At 46.9% G+C, this 18,636-nt stretch overlaps 1 protein-coding gene across 5 annotated transcripts in view; it reads right to left on the bottom strand.

The window, feature by feature from the left end:
- Nucleotides 1-2,020: 2,020 nt before the first annotated feature.
- The window catches only part of LARP4 (La ribonucleoprotein 4), a 20,913-nt gene continuing 4,297 nt past the window's right edge, over nucleotides 2,021-18,636 (bottom strand). For 2 of the 5 annotated variants that reach the window (XM_042023650.1, XM_042023649.1), the window contains exons 2-17: nucleotides 17,873-18,047; nucleotides 17,525-17,672; nucleotides 16,262-16,420; nucleotides 15,851-15,926; nucleotides 15,216-15,352; nucleotides 14,873-14,976; nucleotides 13,777-13,887; nucleotides 13,350-13,403; nucleotides 12,540-12,749; nucleotides 11,954-12,057; nucleotides 8,985-9,209; nucleotides 8,247-8,295; nucleotides 7,888-8,046; nucleotides 7,217-7,338; nucleotides 6,221-6,389; nucleotides 2,021-6,035 (exon numbers count right to left, since the gene is read on the bottom strand). In XM_042023650.1, coding sequence (XP_041879584.1) covers nucleotides 5,697-6,035; nucleotides 6,221-6,389; nucleotides 7,217-7,338; nucleotides 7,888-8,046; nucleotides 8,247-8,295; nucleotides 8,985-9,209; nucleotides 11,954-12,057; nucleotides 12,540-12,749; nucleotides 13,350-13,403; nucleotides 13,777-13,887; nucleotides 14,873-14,976; nucleotides 15,216-15,352; nucleotides 15,851-15,926; nucleotides 16,262-16,420; nucleotides 17,525-17,672; nucleotides 17,873-17,923 — 2,217 coding nt within the window. In that variant the 5' untranslated portion in view covers nucleotides 17,924-18,047 and the 3' untranslated portion in view covers nucleotides 2,021-5,696. The remainder of the gene's footprint in view (nucleotides 6,036-6,220; nucleotides 6,390-7,216; nucleotides 7,339-7,887; nucleotides 8,047-8,246; nucleotides 8,296-8,984; nucleotides 9,210-11,953; nucleotides 12,058-12,539; nucleotides 12,750-13,349; nucleotides 13,404-13,776; nucleotides 13,888-14,872; nucleotides 14,977-15,215; nucleotides 15,353-15,850; nucleotides 15,927-16,261; nucleotides 16,421-17,524; nucleotides 17,673-17,872; nucleotides 18,048-18,636) is intronic. The other 3 variants (XM_042023652.1, XM_042023653.1, XM_042023651.1) reach the window with 2 other exon arrangements.

Here is an 18,636-nt window from a genome sequence, read left to right as displayed (position 1 = left end):
CTCCCGATCCCCGCTCCCGGACCCGGTTCTGCTCCCGATCCCCGCTCCCGATCCCCGCTCCCGGCCCTGGGCTCGCTCCCGATCCCCGCTCCCGGGCCCGGTTCTGCTCCCGATCCTCGCTCCCGGACCCCGTCCCTGGTTCTGCTCCCGCTCCCGGGCCCGGTTCCGCTCCCGCTCCCGGACCTGGTTCTGCTCCCGGACTCGGTTCCGCTCCCGGCCCTGGTTCTGCTCCCGATCCCCGCTCCCCAGTCCTGGTTCCGCTCCCGGTCCCAGTTATGCTCCCGTTCCTGCCCCCGGGCCCCGTTCCCGTCCCGGAGTCCGCGCTCGGCTTCTCCGCCGCCCGTAGCGGGGTGAAGCCTCAGGGCTCTCCGGAGCCGTGTCCAGCTCGGGGCTCCTCAGGACAGGAGCGGCCCGCCGAGGTGACGGTGAAGGGACGGCAGCAGCTCTCACGGGGAAAGGCTGAGGGACCTGGGCTTGTTCAGGCCCGAGAGGCGAAAACTCACACGGGACCTCATCCAGGCGTGCGAACACCGAAAGGAGGGCGCCGAGGATGGAGCGGACTCGGCTCCGGGGCCCGGCCCTGGGACAAGGGGAACGGGGAGGAACTGACAGCCACGAGCAGATCACGGTGCTGTGGGCTCTGGCACCAGGGCCCGTTCCGGAACCCTCGGACCCCGTCCGGGGCCCCGGGCTCCGTCTGGGCTGACCCCGCTGGAGCAGCGATGGGACGGAGCCCCAGCGCTCCCTCGGGCCTGACCCAGTCCGGACTTGGGCGACAAAGGCCCTTAGCACGACCCTGAGCTCCCCTTCACCCCACCACCCTCACTACAATCATTTCAACCTCCACAGACACAAGGAAGAGCTCGGGGAGTTGTGTTTTAAGAGTTTTTTTCTTTTTTTTTTTTCTTTTTTCTTTTTTTTTTTTTGTTTTGTTTTTGGTGGGTTTTTTTCTCTTTTAAATCAGCTTTATTTTTCTAACTGTTATTTCAATTTCCCATAGCACCTTGGCAATGTCAAAAACAAATACAAATACATGTATTATCATTTGAACACTTAAAGCATGAACCTACTTTACACAAATTTTGTTTTGGACATTTTGACAACAGGAATAAACCAGAACAGACAGTCTAAAAGCCAGATAAGTCGCTTTTTTTCTCCTTTCCTACCACTTTGAAGAGAGATCGTCAATGCCAAGGGGAAGCTGGATTCATCCGGGAGGAACAAGATGTCTGTAGTAACTCGAGCTCAATATATTATCTGAATATTTTGTATTCTATAAAAATTAGAACAAAACCCATTTATGCACAGTCTGTTTACATTTGAAGTTGCTTTTTTTTTTTTGGAAACTGTATCCATAACTGAAGTTCCATAAAAATAAACATCTGGTTCTTAAATATAAAATTTTAAAGTTGTTACAGGTTAGTTTGCAGATGGATTTTTTTTTTCAGAAATAAGTTGCTTTAACTCCATTTCAAGTCCTCCCAACTGTACATTAAAAACAGACTCAATGAACCTCTTGAAGTGCCTACACTAAAAGCACTGAAGAGAAGAGCCAACTAAAATACTACAACAACCCAAAATTATGTACCATCCTAAAGGAAGCTCAGACTATATGGAATATATACACGCAAAGAAGAGCATGATAAATCATTCAGATTAATGGCAACAATCTTAACGTTTCAGAAGGAAATATCAAAATTAGAAACAAAAACTCTATTGCATATCTGTAGTAATCAAGGATTTACAAAAAAACTCATCAGAAGCCATTTCCCCCCGAAGTGCATTTCTGTTGCATCGTCTGTAATACAATGGTGCATTTTACAAATTTAAAATATCATCTGTACATACCAGATATCTCAGCCCAGGTAAACTTACCTGGGAACAGTAAAAATCGCGGACAGTTTCAAGACAATTAAGCTGATATTGACAAAGTAGTAAGGCCATAGCTATTTAACTACAGTAAAGCATTGATTAAGTCACTTATTTGCTACTGATCTGCCACAGTATCATCTTTCTCTTCTGGTTAATAGTGGGTTACTTTTTTTTTTGGGTTTTTTTGGTTTTTTTTTTTAAACCTACAGCTAAAACTGCACCATCATACTGTGCCAGGCTAATTAAAAAAAAAAAAAACAAACAATAAAACAACAAGAGCAGGAATGTAAGATACTATAAAACTAACTTAATGTTAGAAATCAAAAGAAACAAAACATTTTGCACTTTTAATTTTACTATCACATGCAAAGAATTTCTTCTTTTCACTCCCCAGCAGAAGCACAGAGAGTGCCCCAATCTTTTCCACACACAGTAATTTGGAAAAGAGCTGAACTGGGAAATGCATTTCTGTCCCTAACGGAAGTCAACAACTCTGAAAACAAGTCACAGTTCCTAAAACTGGAAGTTAGGTGTGATTTGCACCTCCTGGTATTTAATATCAGCAGAGCAGGACAACTTGTATCCTGTGAGGGTACACCCAGAGGGAACCACGGAGAGCTGCTGTCACTTGGAGTGCACCTGGAGCCTGGTGCACAGGGACAGCTCCAGCGCTGCTGACACAGAGATCCAGCTCCAAGGAAACCCAGCAGTGGGTCTGGCTCCAAACCACCCCTGTGTCCCAGTTTCCCCAGTCTGCCCAACGTGTAAACTGGTGGGGAGGGACACAAGACCCTTCCCCAGCCCAGCACGGGGAGGAGAAGGCAAAGCCAGTCCCTGCCAGGTCCCAGTGCCAGGAAGTCCCACCCCACTACAGTTTCACAGCCGCTGTATCCAACTGGGAATTTCCCCCTGCACAGAAAAGAATAGAAAGGAAAAAACAAACAAACCCCAAACCACAGCTAAAAATGGTGGAAGGGAAATGCTCACGTGAAATCCTTGCATGCAGGTGTGAAATAAATTCCAAGTGCCCTAAGCTGAGAAAAGTTTGGATATGCTGGGAAAAGCCAACAGTTCCAGCCTGACCTACATTCACTGCACAAGAGCCACAACCTGCTGCTGGAAACACTCCCAGGGCTCACAGAGCACCCTTTTCCCATCACCCTGCAAGGAAGACGGAGCCACGGTTGGTTGGGTTTTCCCACATCTGATCAATGACAAAGTTCCATTTCACCATTCAGGTGCTCTCAGCACAAGCAAGTCACTGACACTGGATCAGGGAATTCTGAGCAACAGCTGCACCAGCCCCTTCCCTCACAATTCCTCCTCAAAACAGCCAACAGCTGTTGGCATCCCAACGCTTCCTCAACGTCCCAGAACACATCTCCCCTAAACACCCGTGACCATCCTACAGGCTTGTTTTGTTCCAGTTTGGCTGCAGGAATTGTTTAGAGCCTTTAAAATGAATTAAACTTTGCATTCATTGCATTTTAGGACTTTGACACTAAATACTTAAACTTCCCTATCATTCCAACAAGAGTAACATTATCAAAATAAACGGAGAAGGGTCTGTAAGAATCCCTAAACTGTGGATGTGATCAACGATTTTTTTTACTAAATTAAAAAAAACCTCCCAAACCCAGTACAGGTAGTTTAAAAGCGAATAGTGATTTTGGGGTTTTTTTTATATCTATATATATATCTATATATATCTATATATATCTATATATATAAATATATATATGTATACATACTTCAGAACCCGAGGAAATGGCAGGAAGCTGAGTCAGGGGAGGTTGAGGTGGGAGATCAGGAAAAAGTCCTTCCCCAGAGGGGGGTCGGGCACTGAACAGGCTCCCCATGGAAGGGGTCACAGCTCCAAGCCTGTCTGATTTCAAGAAGCATTTAGACAACGCTCTCAGGCACAGGGTGGGATTGTTGGGGTGTCCTGTGCAGGGCCAGGAGTTGGACTCTGTGATCCTGATGGGTTCCTTCCAACTCAGCCCGTTCTACGATTCTCTGACTCTCTCTCTGTAACATGCGTAGAAATGAACAGTTAACTGCATAAATACATTATACTGTGTTATGAATCAACTCAAAGCAATTGCCAAGCTGAATAATAAGTTAGAGAAATGACAACTCTGGCTTTATATATATATTTATAAAAATAGATATGAGTGTTCTCCAAGCAGTTGATAGAGAATTCCTACTCAGGCCCAAGTCACCAAGGGTTATCTGGCTAAGAAATCAGAAGATGAAAAATTTCACAGTTATTTTAACTGCCACTTACATTCATTCTATGGCAACACGAGCATATATTACTAAGATGGTTACGGAATATATCACAATTGAGTTTTCCAGTGTTCACAACTTACAACTTTAAATTTGTACACTTGCTATTCACTAAAAAAAAAGAGGAAAAAATAAAGATGTGATTCTTACTGCTGGAAGCTACTTTTCCCTAACGCTTTATACAGAACTTTGAACCCTGGTATGCTGATTTTGGCAGATTAATGCGCTGAATGTTCCTATTTCGGTCATTAATCACCCTGAAACTTAACCACTTACTGCACAATAGTGTTGTGAATTCAGTCAGCATGCAGCTGGCAAGGAGCCACCTCTCCAGCAGCTTCTCTGAACACGAGGGAATTCTTTAACTCCACACCTTTAATTCCATTTTAAACAGTTAAAAACGAGTCAGTTGCTATGACATCAGCTGTAAACAACGAGTTCCCAGGAGTACAAACCCTGATTTCTGGCAATACAGCAGCCAACAGCCTATTCCAGAGTCAGCACAGAGAACACCCAGCCACAGCTCTGGTTTGCTGCCAGTCATCCAGAGATGACAGCGAGTGCCCAGAGTTCCCACCTCCCAGGCTGCAATTCCAGGCTCTTTACCTGTGCAGGTAACACCAGGTGCTGTGTAGCCACCTGCCCGTCCTACCCTGGGGCTGCCTCAGGAAAACACACCAAGAAAAATGCACTAAAGTCTGTAATAAAGAAATTAGAGAAAGTAACAAGAGAGGAAAAAAGCAAACAAACAAAACCCCAAACCTAAGGAGTTGCCCTCAAAAGGAGGCAAGGAAAAAGGGCATATTAAAAATTCTAACATGCTCCCTTTGCCTCCTCCCACTGTGTCTACGAGACAATTTCTGCTGTCCACACACTCGCATCTACAATCCAGTATCCTGCAAAAATTATACCTTAAAAAGCTTGCTGAATGAAATATTAGTAAGGTCAAGAGACTCTACTTCAAGCTGGAAACACACGGTTTACTACAGTAGTACATTCAGTTTTCATCATCAGTGACTAAGTGATGACAACAGTTCTGGCTGCACTCGCTCCACTCCTGCTGCTGCAGAGGCCTCTGCAATGCCAGGCCGTCCATGGCAGACACACCAGCCCACAAGCCAAACGTTAAATAGGTTAAAAAAAGTTCTAATTTTACAGAAATGCTCATTTTCCAAAAATAATATTCTCTTATCCTTTTCCTCCTACACCGAGGGACAGGTTAATTTGTCAACTCATATTCTTTCACTTTGTCAAAACGCTACTTTCACAACCCCAAAGCTGATTTCAAGCAGGAAACCCTCTGCAAATTAAAAACAGAAATACAAAAATTATAATCTCTATATTTATAGTGATTGGAATCCTCCAGCATTTGTGAAATCACTTTTAGAGATGAATTTTGGGACCCTCCACAACTTCTCCACACAAGCCACGCTCCAGTTCAGTATTCCCCTTCCCGAATCCTTCCCTCCTCAGTCTCTCTGCTGCTCATTAGTCCACAGCTCAAGTTAAATAGAGAATCATTGGCTGGCCCAGCGTTACTTTGGTGACCGGGGTGGCACGTACTGCTCCTTGCCGCCGCGTCGCGGTGCTCCCTGAGGCGAAGATCTGCGTCCAAACTGGCGCCTCTGTTCCCTGATTTTCCCAGCAGCTCCCCTGGGAGCTCCGCTGCCGCGGAACCCGGAGTAATCCTTCATTCGACCTTCAGCCCTCTCGTGAGGAGCCTTCTCCGGAGCCTTCTCCGACGTACCATTTTCTTCATTTTTGGCAGGGGGAACGATGTTGGTGCGATGCTCCCTCAGAGGCTGGACAGGGACTGGAGGCGGCTCCTTTGGGGGCTTCTGGCAAACTTCGGCGTAACTGAGCTTGCGAGGCTCCTTTGGGACCAAGGAGAAGAGCGAGGTTTATGCACCACAACCACCTCCCAGCCTATCCCAGGCACGAAGTCAAGGCACAACAGCAACAACACGCACAGCGAGCGGAGGGAAGCTCCCGGATGCGCCACCAGCTCATCCCAGAGAAAGCTCCCTGTGCCATTCCCGTTCCCTGCTCTGGGCCTTACCTGTGCTGACAGAGCAGGAGCTGCACTTGCTTGAGCAGAAGGTGAGGAGGCGTTTGTCCTCGGTGGCTTTGCAGCACTGACGGCACAGACAGATGCTGGCGGGGAAGCCGGGCTGGCCACGTCCTTCGGAGCAGACACTTCTTCTGGTTTGCTCTCTGGCTGAACCGTGCTGATAAACCAACAACAATTCAAATTAAAACCTACTGACACTCATGTTTCAAGAGATTATTTCCTTTCTTTGAAATCACAAGTTCAGAACAGAACAGACATTCCCACCATGATCTGTTCTTTCCATCTGGTAGCCTCTGGAGAAGAGGCCACCCAGCATTACTGCCAGACACTGGTGAAAGACTTTGCTGGAACATGCAAATGAGTCAGCAGCACCTTGGCAGCCCAAAGGGTCACCACATTCTGGGGGCATCAGGTCCAGCACTGCCAGACAGGTGAGGGAGGGGACTGTGCCACTATTCTGCACTGGGGTGGCCTCACCTCCAGTCCTGGGGGCAGTTTGGGGCACCACAATATGAAAAACATCTAAAGCTGCTGGAGAGGGTCCGGAGCAGGGACAAGGGGGTGGGGAAGGGTCTGGAGGAGTGGCTGAGGGCTCTGGGTCTGTTCAGCTGGAGAAGAGACTGAGGGGGACTCATTGGGGGCTGCAGCTTCATCCTGAGGGGCAGCTCCGATCTCTGCTCCCTGTGACCAGTGGCAGGACACGAGGGAACAGCTGGAGCTGGGCCAGGGGAGGGTTAGGTGGGATGTCAGGAAAAGGTTCTTCTCCCAGAGGCTGCTGGGCACTGCCCAGGCTCCCCAGGGAATGGGCACGGCCCCGAGGCTGCCAGAGCTCCAGGAGCGTTTGGACAGCGCTGCCAGGGATGCCCAGGGTGGGGTTGTTGGGGTGTCTGTGCAGGGCCAGGGGTGGGACTGGGTGATCCCTGTGGGTCCCTTCCCACTCAGGACATTCCATGATTCCATGGTATGCCCACGTTCTCTGCGTACCTCAGCAGCACAGGCTCAGTCTGGCTCGGGGAGCTCACGCTGGGCACGGGCGGTTGGGCAGCGCTGGGCGTTTGTTCGTCCGGAGCAGGAGCCGGGCAGGGGGACAGGGAGTCTTTGCTTTCCTGCACACAGAGCACAAGTTGCAAAACACAGAACGATACTCAAATTTCTCCACAATATGGCACTGCAAGACATCTGAGAAGGAGGGTAGTCTCAAAGGCTGCTCAAGTCCTGATAGGAATTTTACTTCTTTTGGACCATCACCTCTAAAGCAATTCCTCTTTCTATGGGCAAAACAAGCAGTGGGTAAAACCAGAACTAAGGCTGGATCACCCAGAGTATCAGTGCTTAGTCCCACCAGCTCAAGGAACGAATTCATCTGGAAAGATCCCTTGCCCACGCTCCACCAAACTGTCCCTACTCCAACAGCCAACATTCCCCCTTTGCCTCATTCCTAAACATTACTGAGTTTACAACAGCAGAACTGCATGAGTCCTAGCTGCATTCCCACCAAAAAAAAGGGAAAATGCACCATTTTATGAACAAACCAGTGGGAAGTCTGGGATTAGAGCATTGGAATACACGGCTCTAACAATCCAACCCTTTAACAGGGAAAAGGGAGTCACAGCACCCCGATACTCCCGTGGGCGTACGGATACAAGACCAGGCACCTTCTCTTTGCAGACTCCTTTAACGATGTCGGACATCCTGCTCTCCAGCACAGGCTCTCCCAGAATTTTTGCTGTGCTGCCAGGCAAAGGTGGGAAATTGGATGCAAGCAAGTCAAACTTTGGTGTCTGAGTCTTTGTTTCTGCTGAAGGCTGAGGTCTCTGGAGAGGGAAAACACCCGTTACTAGAGTCATAACACTGAGCAGTAAAAGCCCTGAGCAAGTGTCAGAGAATGTCCTAGAAAAACTGTAAGCCCCCAATGTAATCTGAGGATTTAAGGACACTGCCATTCCTTCAGTAACTGGAAAGCCAACACCCTGCACTTCGTGGGATTCCCTGCAAAAAGGGAAGCAGAACTTACCGAAATCCGGTCGTCCTCCCGTCTCCTCCGACCTCGGAACACGTTCCTCCTTTGAAGACAAGAACACCAGTCAGTGCATCCACCCAGCTGAAGTGGGCACAGCTCTGCATGAGGGGATCCACAGCTGCCTGCTGAGCCTTGCCCACACACGGCTCTGGGATGTTCTCCCTCCTCAGGAGGGGTCAAAGTTCCAGCTTTGGAAGACGCTGGAACAGAGCCAATATGGAAACAACTTCTCTTTCTCAGCCCCCCGGATGAGCATCTGACCAAGCGTAGGGACAATTATTTTACAGTAATAAACTTATTAGTCTCATTTCTCACTGATCTGCCTTTTCAAGTGTCTAAACCCTGAATTAAAAGAGATAAAAGCAGTTAATCTTAAAATACTGAGGAGCATCAAATTCCCAACCAAGGATTTACTTATTATTTACAGCAATACAGATGCCAACTTTATTTCAGCATCTGTTTTAATTCTGGGGACAAATCAGTTACTTTTAAATAAAGACACTTCACTGTCTTACTGTCAGCTGTTTGTCAGAGTAACTGCCAGTTGGAAAGTGAAGCTGGAACCATTCCTGCTCCCAGGTCAGCATTTATTGCTCCTGATTTACTTAAGCACCAGTTTTCTCGTGGCTGCTCCTTACAGAAATGTATTTTGTGCTGATGGTTGATATCTTTGGCTCACACAAGCCAAGTCCCAGCTGCTGTGTGACAGCAAACACGGACACAGCCCTTTACCTGCCCCTGCCGACGCCGTAATCGCCGTTCTGCTCCAGCTGTGCTGTGGGAGAATCCTTCTGGGAATACCCTTGGTCTTGGTGCCCAGTCAATGAGCTGTTGTGTCGCTCCATGACAAAATTCCTTGAGTTGGTTCTGCTCAGGTCCCCCATGGGCAGGGCCCCGGCGCCGGGCGGCCCCTCCGGGTGTTCCGAGCTGCTGGATGAGCGGAAATGGGGCTTCACCCTGCAGACACAGAGCGGGAGCTGTAGGATCCCCATGCTGAGAAACCACACCAGAACCACCACCAACTGCAACTGATTTGCAGCTGGCAAGAAAAGCACAAGGTCAGCAAGCACCAGAACTCACGTTTCCTGCGTACAACTGTCAGGAACAAAGACATTTGTCTTCCCAACCTCCATCAATTCCTTCTGTTATGGTTTTCTTGCAACCTCCACTCAAGTGTTAACAAATGCAGGAAACACTGAGATCGCTGCCCAAAAGATAGGCAGGAGGGGACAAAAAACCCCAAAACCTCAAACAACTTAAAAAAACCCCAAAACCCAGAGGTCACAGAAGAGTCAGAAGAACCCAAAGAGGAATTTTTCCTTTGTCTGGGCCTGCAGCACCAGCACAGGGCACTGGAAATGGAGCTGGAGAAATAAGCCAAGGCCAAGGAACAGACTGATCTAACCACAGGCAAACAAACTGAACTGAGACACAAGGCCAGGAGTGAGTGAACGTGGCAGATGAGGCCAGGGCAGCTGAGCCCCACCATGCACAGCCAGGCTCAGTCTGGCTGCTCCCATTCCCAAACCCCCAGTACTGACTCTGCAGTTCCCAACCCTCAGACATTTCACCCCGCTATCGATTATTCAGCATTAAAGCTGTGCTTCCTTTGAGCACAGACACAGCTCTGCACACTCAGTGCTGCTGCAAGTTCAGGCTCAGGGTCTTAAATGCAGAATTCCCCAGAAAACCTCAGATCCCGCACAATATGGAACAGTCTTCTGAAGCAGCATTTGGGTGTCTCCAACTGTTTTCCACTTTTGCCCCTCACTGGTTTTCCATGCAGCACTGATCAAAGACAAGAACCCTAAATTCTCTCTCCTCTGGTAAACTCTGCACTTCTCATAACTTAAGTACAGCAGGAGGATTTTGTTTAAAAACAGCATGTGCAATCTCATTGTAACATTCCATGAAATCAGAAGAAACTCTCCTAGTGCCAGCCAAAGTATGACCCCTCCATCTCCCTTTCCCACAAGGATGTTGCAACAAATCAGCGCAAAATAAATACGAGCGGCTTAAACAAATGTTTAGCTACAGAGAAAACTCCAACACTTAACTATTAACTGTCTGTACCACAAAACAAATCAGGTTTAATGGGCCAGGACAGAAACCCAAAAGCACCAGCTGGATGAACTGTCCAAACAAGCTGCTCTGCAGTTCAAGAGGAGATTTGCTGAACAGAGATGAATTCACACTTCCCAGCTTCAAGAAGCATCAAGAACCAGTTTTAAGGGCCCAATAAAATTTAAGTTTCCCATCAGCAAAAACCACAGGGAGGAGGTGGAGCAAAGTCAACTAAATGCTTCCATTTTGTTGTTCTCAAAATGGCATATTCTCAAGTCACTGTTCAGCCCTCAGATCTCATAATCTTACCCGTCATCGAGAAGGCCACAGTCTTGTCTGGGCAGAAGAGCAAAGCAGAAAAGAAAAGGAAAGACAAAGGAGGGAAAAAAAAGAGCAGAGAGAAGGAGAAATGATGTGAGAGCAGAAGGAAGGAAGAGCAGGAGGAAGGACAAGCAGGGAGCACAGGCTGCCCAGCCCCCAACTGTGACCTGTTCTCTCTTAGCGCGATACTGGATCATCACTGGGCCAGCAGGACCTGCACAGACTGACCCTAAAGCTGCAACTTCGAGCACCCAAGTCTTACAAATGGAAGCCTTTACATAACCAGGATTTTAAAAGCTTCGGGTTATGCAGATGTGATGTACAAGGAGGCATTTCAAGGTGTTAGCACTTGGATACACACAGTTGTTGCACAGCTGCAGCATCCGTACTTCCAAGAGGATCCACATACCCAAGAACTTTACAGGTTTTAAGATTGTGCACAATTTAAAGCAAAAAATATCCAAACCACCTTTGTCAAGATGTGAGTTGGGAGCTGAGCAGCTGCAACTGGAGCAGCTGCTCCATCTTCCAGGCAGAGTCACGCTCCCAGTTCCACAGTCTGTGTTAAGACTGCTGAGTCACCACAGACCAAATCCTGAAGTTCCCCTTCTGCCAACAGCCACAGACCCGAACTGCACCACAAACCCACTCACGGCCCTGGCAGTTGTCGAATGATTTCTCCAACAACACCAACAGCAACTCCCGTGATCCCAGCCCTGTGCTGCACACAAACAACTCCCACCCCCACACACAGGTTACTACTCCATTGTATTCACAGAGCAATTGCTCCAGCAATACAAAATGTTTCCTCCTCCCCAGTGTTTATATCTAAGTCCTTACAGCTCTCAGGAAAGATGGGGATAAAGCAAATAAATTACAAGGAACAGCCCCAGCATCGAGCAGTTGGACTCAGCAGTCAGGACAAGCAACTCCCACTGCAGGAACCAACAGCTCCACAAGCCTGATCCCAGCAGGAAAGGCTTATGTTGTGCTGCAGGAGTTTGTAATCTGTGTATAACAAACAATTACAAGTATGACCTTAGGAGGAAGTTATTTATTTGTCTGCAAAAATTCCTCTGAGGCTTTTTAAAGGAGATACCTTCGTTCTCACCAGCACCGTGTCCATTATTTTAGGACCTTAAGCTGCCACCTTCTACTTCGTTTTTTTAATTAAGTTGAAAAACATCACATATTTGATAAAACAAAATAAATTATGTGGTCCCATCAGAAAGCACAGCAGGTGACATGCAAAGAACACTTGAGGATGTCAGTACTGTAAGTTTTCCAGGAGCTAACACCCGACAGAACTATCTTACCGATTCCTATGGAATGGGCGACCTATACTCAGAGAAGCAGCATTTGTTTTGTATGATCCTGGTGTATTAAAGCCATTCACAAATCCACCGTTGGGAAAGGGGGCCTGCAACAGACAGAACAGTCTCAGTGGCTGAGCTACAAAGAAAACGTTTGCAGATTAATGATCAGCTTCAGCACTTACTCATGGCTGTAATTTCACACTGGGCTACAGCATCTACTGTGGTGTGAAGTCACTACTCCAGCCAAACCCCCACAGGTTCAAAGTCTGCATCTGCTTTAGCAGAGTTCCCCCATTCCTGGAAAAGCTATGGGCTCTTCCAGTAACACAAGCTGCTGGATAATGGAATTTCACACCAAAATTCCTTGAAATGAGTGGCAGCCAATGGTGAGACTGGCAGCTCCCCTGACTGTTGCTTTATCCCTCTGTTTTATGACATTTATTGTCATATTTTTATGACAATAAATGTCATAAAACAGAGGGATCTGACCAAGAAACCTGGAAAGCCTGCTCACCCCAGTGATTATTAACCAAATTATCCCTGATGGGCTGGGCTCCTCCTCCCCTTCTCACCAGCTGTTACTCACCAGTGGTGTCTCAAAGTAAGGTGCAGGATTTGGAGACCACGTCTGAGGCACGATGCTGTAAATCGAGTACTGCTGAGGGCTATATACAGGCTGCATAAACAGGGGGGAGGCAAACTGGGCTTGGGTCTGCACGGGCTGGGGATACACACTGGAATCCACGACCCGGTAACCATTCTTAGCAAAAAACGTGTTGATGGCTTTTATCCTGGCCTGCAAGACAGCAAATCACGCCATGCGTTAGCTGGGAGAAAAGGAGAACGTGGAATCTTTCCTGCCTGATGTGAAGGTTGATTACTGCTTATGAATAAAAACTGATAAAATCAGTCCAGATCATATTCCCACAGCATGGTAACGGGAAGGACACCCATTGCTTTAGCTGGGTGATCTGTAAAACTGCAGATAAATGCTGCTTTCTACAGCAGAACTGTCCAGACTTCAATCATCCCAGGTCCTCTCACAGTCCACACACTTTGCTCCAGCCTGCTCTGTGCAGCAGCCAACTCAAGACTCGCAGTGGCAGGAATCCCTCTCCTGAGCTCTGCAAACCCAGATTCTGAGGCAAGTGGAGAAGGGAAGTCAGCACAGGAATGTATTTCACCTCCCCTGGGAAGCAGTGCTGTGAGTAACCAGCAGCCACTCAACTGTAATTTGTCAGAGCTCCCCATGACCTCGTTCACATTTCCAGCCTCCAGAGCTATGGACTATCCCACTGCTGAGTCCTTGGTTCTACCCCCCACAAATGGTCACCATCATCCAAACAGAAACAACACAATTCAGTTCCAACAGAAAGAGCAGCTAAAGCAGCCTCACCATTACTGGCTTGCCCTGAAAGGTTTTCACTTCTTCCCTTAAGTATTTGAACGCCTGCAGATACAAAAAAAAGATCAACATTAGAATATCTTGATAAAGTTGTGCTTCCCAAAGGATGTTCCATGATTTAACACAAATGTGCAGCCACGTGCTTCCCTGTCAGCCCACCTAAATTCATTAACACTTCCAATTCAGGATTCTAGTGCCAGTCACGGCCAGAGAGCGCCGAGGCAAGAGCCAGGCATGGGAATTATAAACCCACAATCTCTCAACTTTCCTCTTATTAACCAGAACCTGCAAGTAATCTCTTAAAACAACAACAGGGCATCAGTAAATAAATATTTCTTTTAGCTATGGGAAGCACATGTGCACTTTCATTGAGCAGGAGAAGGATTAAAGCTGGCGTGGCAGAGGAAGGCAGCCTTACCTGTTGCGCGTCTGTGTCGGACTGGAATGTAACGTACCAGTTGTTGTTGTGAGCAAACTCACAGCTTATCACCTTGGGGCAGTTCTCATTCTTGAACAGAGCCTTCACCTCCTGGGGAGAGAAGTTCAGAGCCCTTGTACAATGAACACTCAAGTGACCCAAGTTTATGCTCCAGCTCCTCAGCTGTCGCTCTCCCGTGACCAGGGATGTTTTTTATTCCCCTGACCAAACCACCCTCTACCTGCTTCTTAACCCACGAATCCTAGTTCAGCCTTCTGGGCTCCCCAGATACAACAGAGCAGGCCCAGCTGGTAAGAAAATCAAGATCTGTGTAAATCTGGTGATATTTTCATATGAAATAGGTAGGAAAAGTGTGGCTTTAGCTCAGCAGAGTCACAGAGGCAACAATAACTCCATGAAATATTTCTAAGTCAAGGCAACCTGACAGCTTTGCAATAATCAGATTGTAAAGAGAGGGACAAGCAGCTGCTCAGTGTTTGCATTAAAAGAACTCATTAAAAATGCTGGTAGACAAACACCCTGTGTTACAATTTTAAAAAACAAAGAACTAAATCATTCTGTTCGCCAAGTATCAGGAGGAATTTTATTATCCTCCCTTCTCGGACATAATGAGCTCAGCTCATGCTGGGGCTCAATGAATGAGAAATGTTTAGTAACATTTCTTGCTGCCAAAACAATCGTCTGACTTCAAGTAAAGTTATTGCTGTGACAAAAATTCAGCCTGAATTCCAAGCTATGCCCTGGACTGATTTATTTTTGGAACTGAAAAGAAACCAGTTCAAACTTCCTTCCAGAAAAGCCGAGCTAGCTCAGCTTTGGTGGGAAAAAAGTTTACTTAAGAAGGTTTAAATATAGTAGTAAATGATGGGAAGGGACAACGGCAATAAGTTTTTGTTTTGACTATTTTGACAACGCACCCAGGTGGAAAAAGTTACTGATGTGCTCTAGAAGAAAAATATTCATGTTTAATCCAATTAAACACCAGCTGACCTTTTCCTGGTGCTGTTTGAACCCCTATTGAAGGCACCTTCCAAAACCAGTAACAGAGTTATTTATGTCCTTTCTCTTTATTTACCTCTATAGGTGTTGTTTCAGGGATCTCACGAAGAATGATAATACATCGTTTGTGGTTTGGTCTGACTTTCTCCCCCCTTTCATCCACTTGTACCATAGGAGAAGCTGAAATTAAAGTATAAAATTTGGACACATTGCACATCTCAGCAGTAACAGATTCTCTCATGGAACTTGGAACAAAGAATGAGAATTCAGGAGTTTGGAACAGCCTCCTGCACAGTAAAGTTCCTGCCACCATTTACCAGCACAACAAACCATAACCAGGCTCAGAGACTACAACATCTCTCTGAAGCATGGAAGGATTCTTTGTGCTGCTGATACAGATACCAAAGTCTCAGACTTACATCTCAAAACTTCAAGAATAAGGTCCATATCCGTTGTCAGCTTCTTAATCCCTTCCATGTTGGCAATTGTCCATATTGGAACAAACTGATCACTGTCCATCTGAGACATCAAGTAGAGATCCTTCGAAAGATTCTCTCTAAAAAGACATAAAATTATTATTTAATAAAGATCCTGAACCTGCCTTAGAGAAAACTTAAAACAAGAGGATAACTACAGGCTTAAATAAATATTCACCAGTACCATTCACAACCAAAACACCCTCAGATTTTCTCTCCTGGAACAAATCCCAGCAAATCAAAACAAAGCAGAGTAAGATAATTTTAGAAACTTAATGAAGTTCCAGCGCCCTACACATTGGTCTGCAAAAAGGATCTGCCAAAAAGACTTCTGGTGCCACACAGTAAATTATCTCAACATCTTATGACTGTGGAGCACAGCAATCATACTCATCCAAGGACATGGATGCACAGACAGGAGTGAAACAGCTGGGAGGTGCCACAGGGCTTCTACAGCACATCAGCAAATCTTGCTTTGTGCTTTTATCAAGATGATAGCACATATCAAGCCAAGAAGAGGGATATTTGCCAAGGATTTTAGTGAAGGGTTTATACCAAGGTGAGTTAACTGCACCTACCGTGAGAAGCAGAATTCAAGTTGTTTTCTCAAACATTCTCTGATGTCTTCTGTGGACACAGTGGAGCTGCCGTCACCTGAAAGGGACCACACCCACCATCAGCTCCCACTTTCACGGCAACAGGACAAGACAAGGCAAGGACACATCTCATTGCAGAACACAAGAGTGAATCCCTCTGGGTAGGACCAAGAGGAAAAGCTCATCCACGACGCTTAAAGACCCCCAGACCACACACTCTCAAAATGACTCTGATCCCACTTTGCCCCTGTTTGGCCACATGTTGAGGCCATACTGGAGCTTGTATGTGGATACACATGGACATGTCAGAGCTCCAACTTGGTTACACCACACTTACAGCAGCTCCAGGGGGGTTACAGACACTGACAGCAGCATCTGAATTTCAGCACTCACCAGACACTTCATAGATTTGGTATCCCAGATCTTCGGTTGCCAGGACAATTCCATTTGCTGACGCCTCATCAACTCCTGTGCCATTCCTTGTGGCTTCACAGGATGGGGAATACATCACTTCATACTGCTTGCAACTGTCCTCTGAGATCTCTATGTTACCTGGCAAAGGAACACACCAGCAGCAGGAAAACTCCCGTCAGCTTCAGTATACTTCCCATTTGAAAAATTCTGGCTACCACCATTAAAACAAATACTCAAGAAAGCTGTACCTGAGAGTGCCTAACCTTAGCCTGTATTTCTTAGGCTTTGTGTGGGATAGAACTTATACCCCTCCAATTTCAGGAAGATCTGGTTTGCACTAGGCTCTCAGGGAAAAGTAAATAAAGGATGCTGAAAGTGGCAGAGAATCTAAAAACCAGCCTTTCCACATGAAATTTAAAATATTTAAGCGAGGTTCCTAAAAACAAGGGATGAAAATTGCTTACACTGCCTCAATTGCTTCACTTTGTTATGAAGAGACAAATGAGTTTCTGTCAGGCAAAGCACAAACCCAGCACTCTCTCCTCACTTCTGCTGACTTACCAGAAACCTTTGACAAGGCCACACAAGCTGAATGTTCCCTTCTTTATCCCTAACTTTTACTAAACCATTTTGCAGAGAATCTTCTACATCCTCTGCCATGCTTTGAATCACCTCAGCTACACCCTGGATCAAGTCTGAGCCAAGCAAGTGAAACCAGTTGAATCCTTAGTTCTGGACACTGCCTGTGTGGTAAGGATGGGAACAGGACTGCAGTGGAACAGCCAGAATGGAAAGGAGCTAACCACGGATACTGAACAGGCTCTGCTCGAGAACAAATGCTCCTGACAGTTCTCAGCAGCACCTCGGTCACCCAGGATTGCAGGTGCCCTCAGACCTCATTTTCCTGTTCACAGGGTCCAGTGGATGCTCAAGTGCAGCAACGTCATGAATCCATTTCTACACATTCAGCACCCTGCTCCCCTCTTAGCGCGTTACTTGGTCATCACCGGGCCCCTTGAATCCTGTTCCAGCAGAGCTGGGACACCTTCCCGAACCAAAGCCCACTGGTGAGACCCACCACCCTTATAAACCACCTGCTGCATTCCCATGGTCCTTTCACACACGTTGCTCCATCAGCACTGACAACCCCAAGGACAAGAGCCAGAGGTTGCTCCTCACAGCTGAGCTCCCCGAGTGTCCCCCGGGAAGAGCCATATCACGACCCGTGTCCCAACACCTCACCCTCGGCTGGAGTCCCCTGGGCCGCTGCCGTCTCCTGCCACGTGTGCTCTGTGCCATTGGTGGGGGGCACGGCCTCACCACTGCCCGGGGGCACTTCTTGCCACACTTTTGCATTGGGGTTCAAGCCAGCACCTTTCGATGTTACCTGCTGAAGAGACCAGAACACTTTGGTTAGTTGGAGCAACCCAGAGAAGCCTCAGAAGTCAAGCCAGAAAATACAGGTGAATTTAGTGATTGTCTCTAGAGTTCCACATCTCAAGTGTCTACCCAGCTATTAAGCACCTATGTGATTTTTTTATTAATGAAAACAGGAAAATCCTTGGTATTTTCCAAGTATTTCGTTTCTACCTCCATTAGAAGTGTTGCCTTCAACCTCTCTTTATTGACATCCGACAACATCAGCGGAGGCAGCGGCTACTCGGCAAGGACTCTGGGAACTCATAAGCTTTTAAAGACTTGACTGTCATAATGCTCCAGTCCCCTTTCACCAGAAAGAGAAATTTTCCCTCCTCCAGACCCCTTCCTAGAAAGGAAGGTAAAAAAACATATGTCAAGGAGAAGAAACTGTATAACTTAACGGAATTAGTGATATCTGTACTAACCAAGCATCACCTGTGCTGTGCCAGGATTCCTCCTGAACTTACCCAAGTGCTACCCCCTTCCCCCAGGAATCTTACACACATCAACAGAAACTAATAATTTCCTTAAACTTGTAACCAAGGAGATTAAAGGTTTTGAATTGCCAACATAAACTTACACACCTTCCCAGCCTGCTGGGGAGAGAACAAGATCTTCTCACTTTGGGTCTGGGCAACAAGGACCACAATTAGAGTGAGAAGGTTACAAATGAGACAGTCAAGAAGAACTCCAAGATTCCAGCCTGGCACCTGACACAGAGAAACACTCATCCCCACAGCACAAGATAGAGTCCTTCAAGGTCCCCCTCCCAGAGCTGCTCAAAGGCATTTGGGTGAGGAATCCAACAATCCAGCAGCAGCACGGAGGAGAAACATGGCTTCTGCTCCTTTCACATAGTGAAATAATAACTATAGTTACAGGGTAGTGAATAAAACTACCCTTTTGCAAAAATTAGCCCCCCGAGATATCCCAAC

The sequence above is a fragment of the Corvus kubaryi genome, unplaced genomic scaffold (genome assembly GCF_017639235.1).
Source record: "Corvus kubaryi isolate FWS band 111438036 unplaced genomic scaffold, C.kubaryi_AGA036_p1.0 37253, whole genome shotgun sequence".
Classification (NCBI taxonomy): domain Eukaryota; kingdom Metazoa; phylum Chordata; class Aves; order Passeriformes; family Corvidae; genus Corvus; species Corvus kubaryi.
This window is presented reverse-complemented; position numbering and strand designations above follow the sequence as displayed.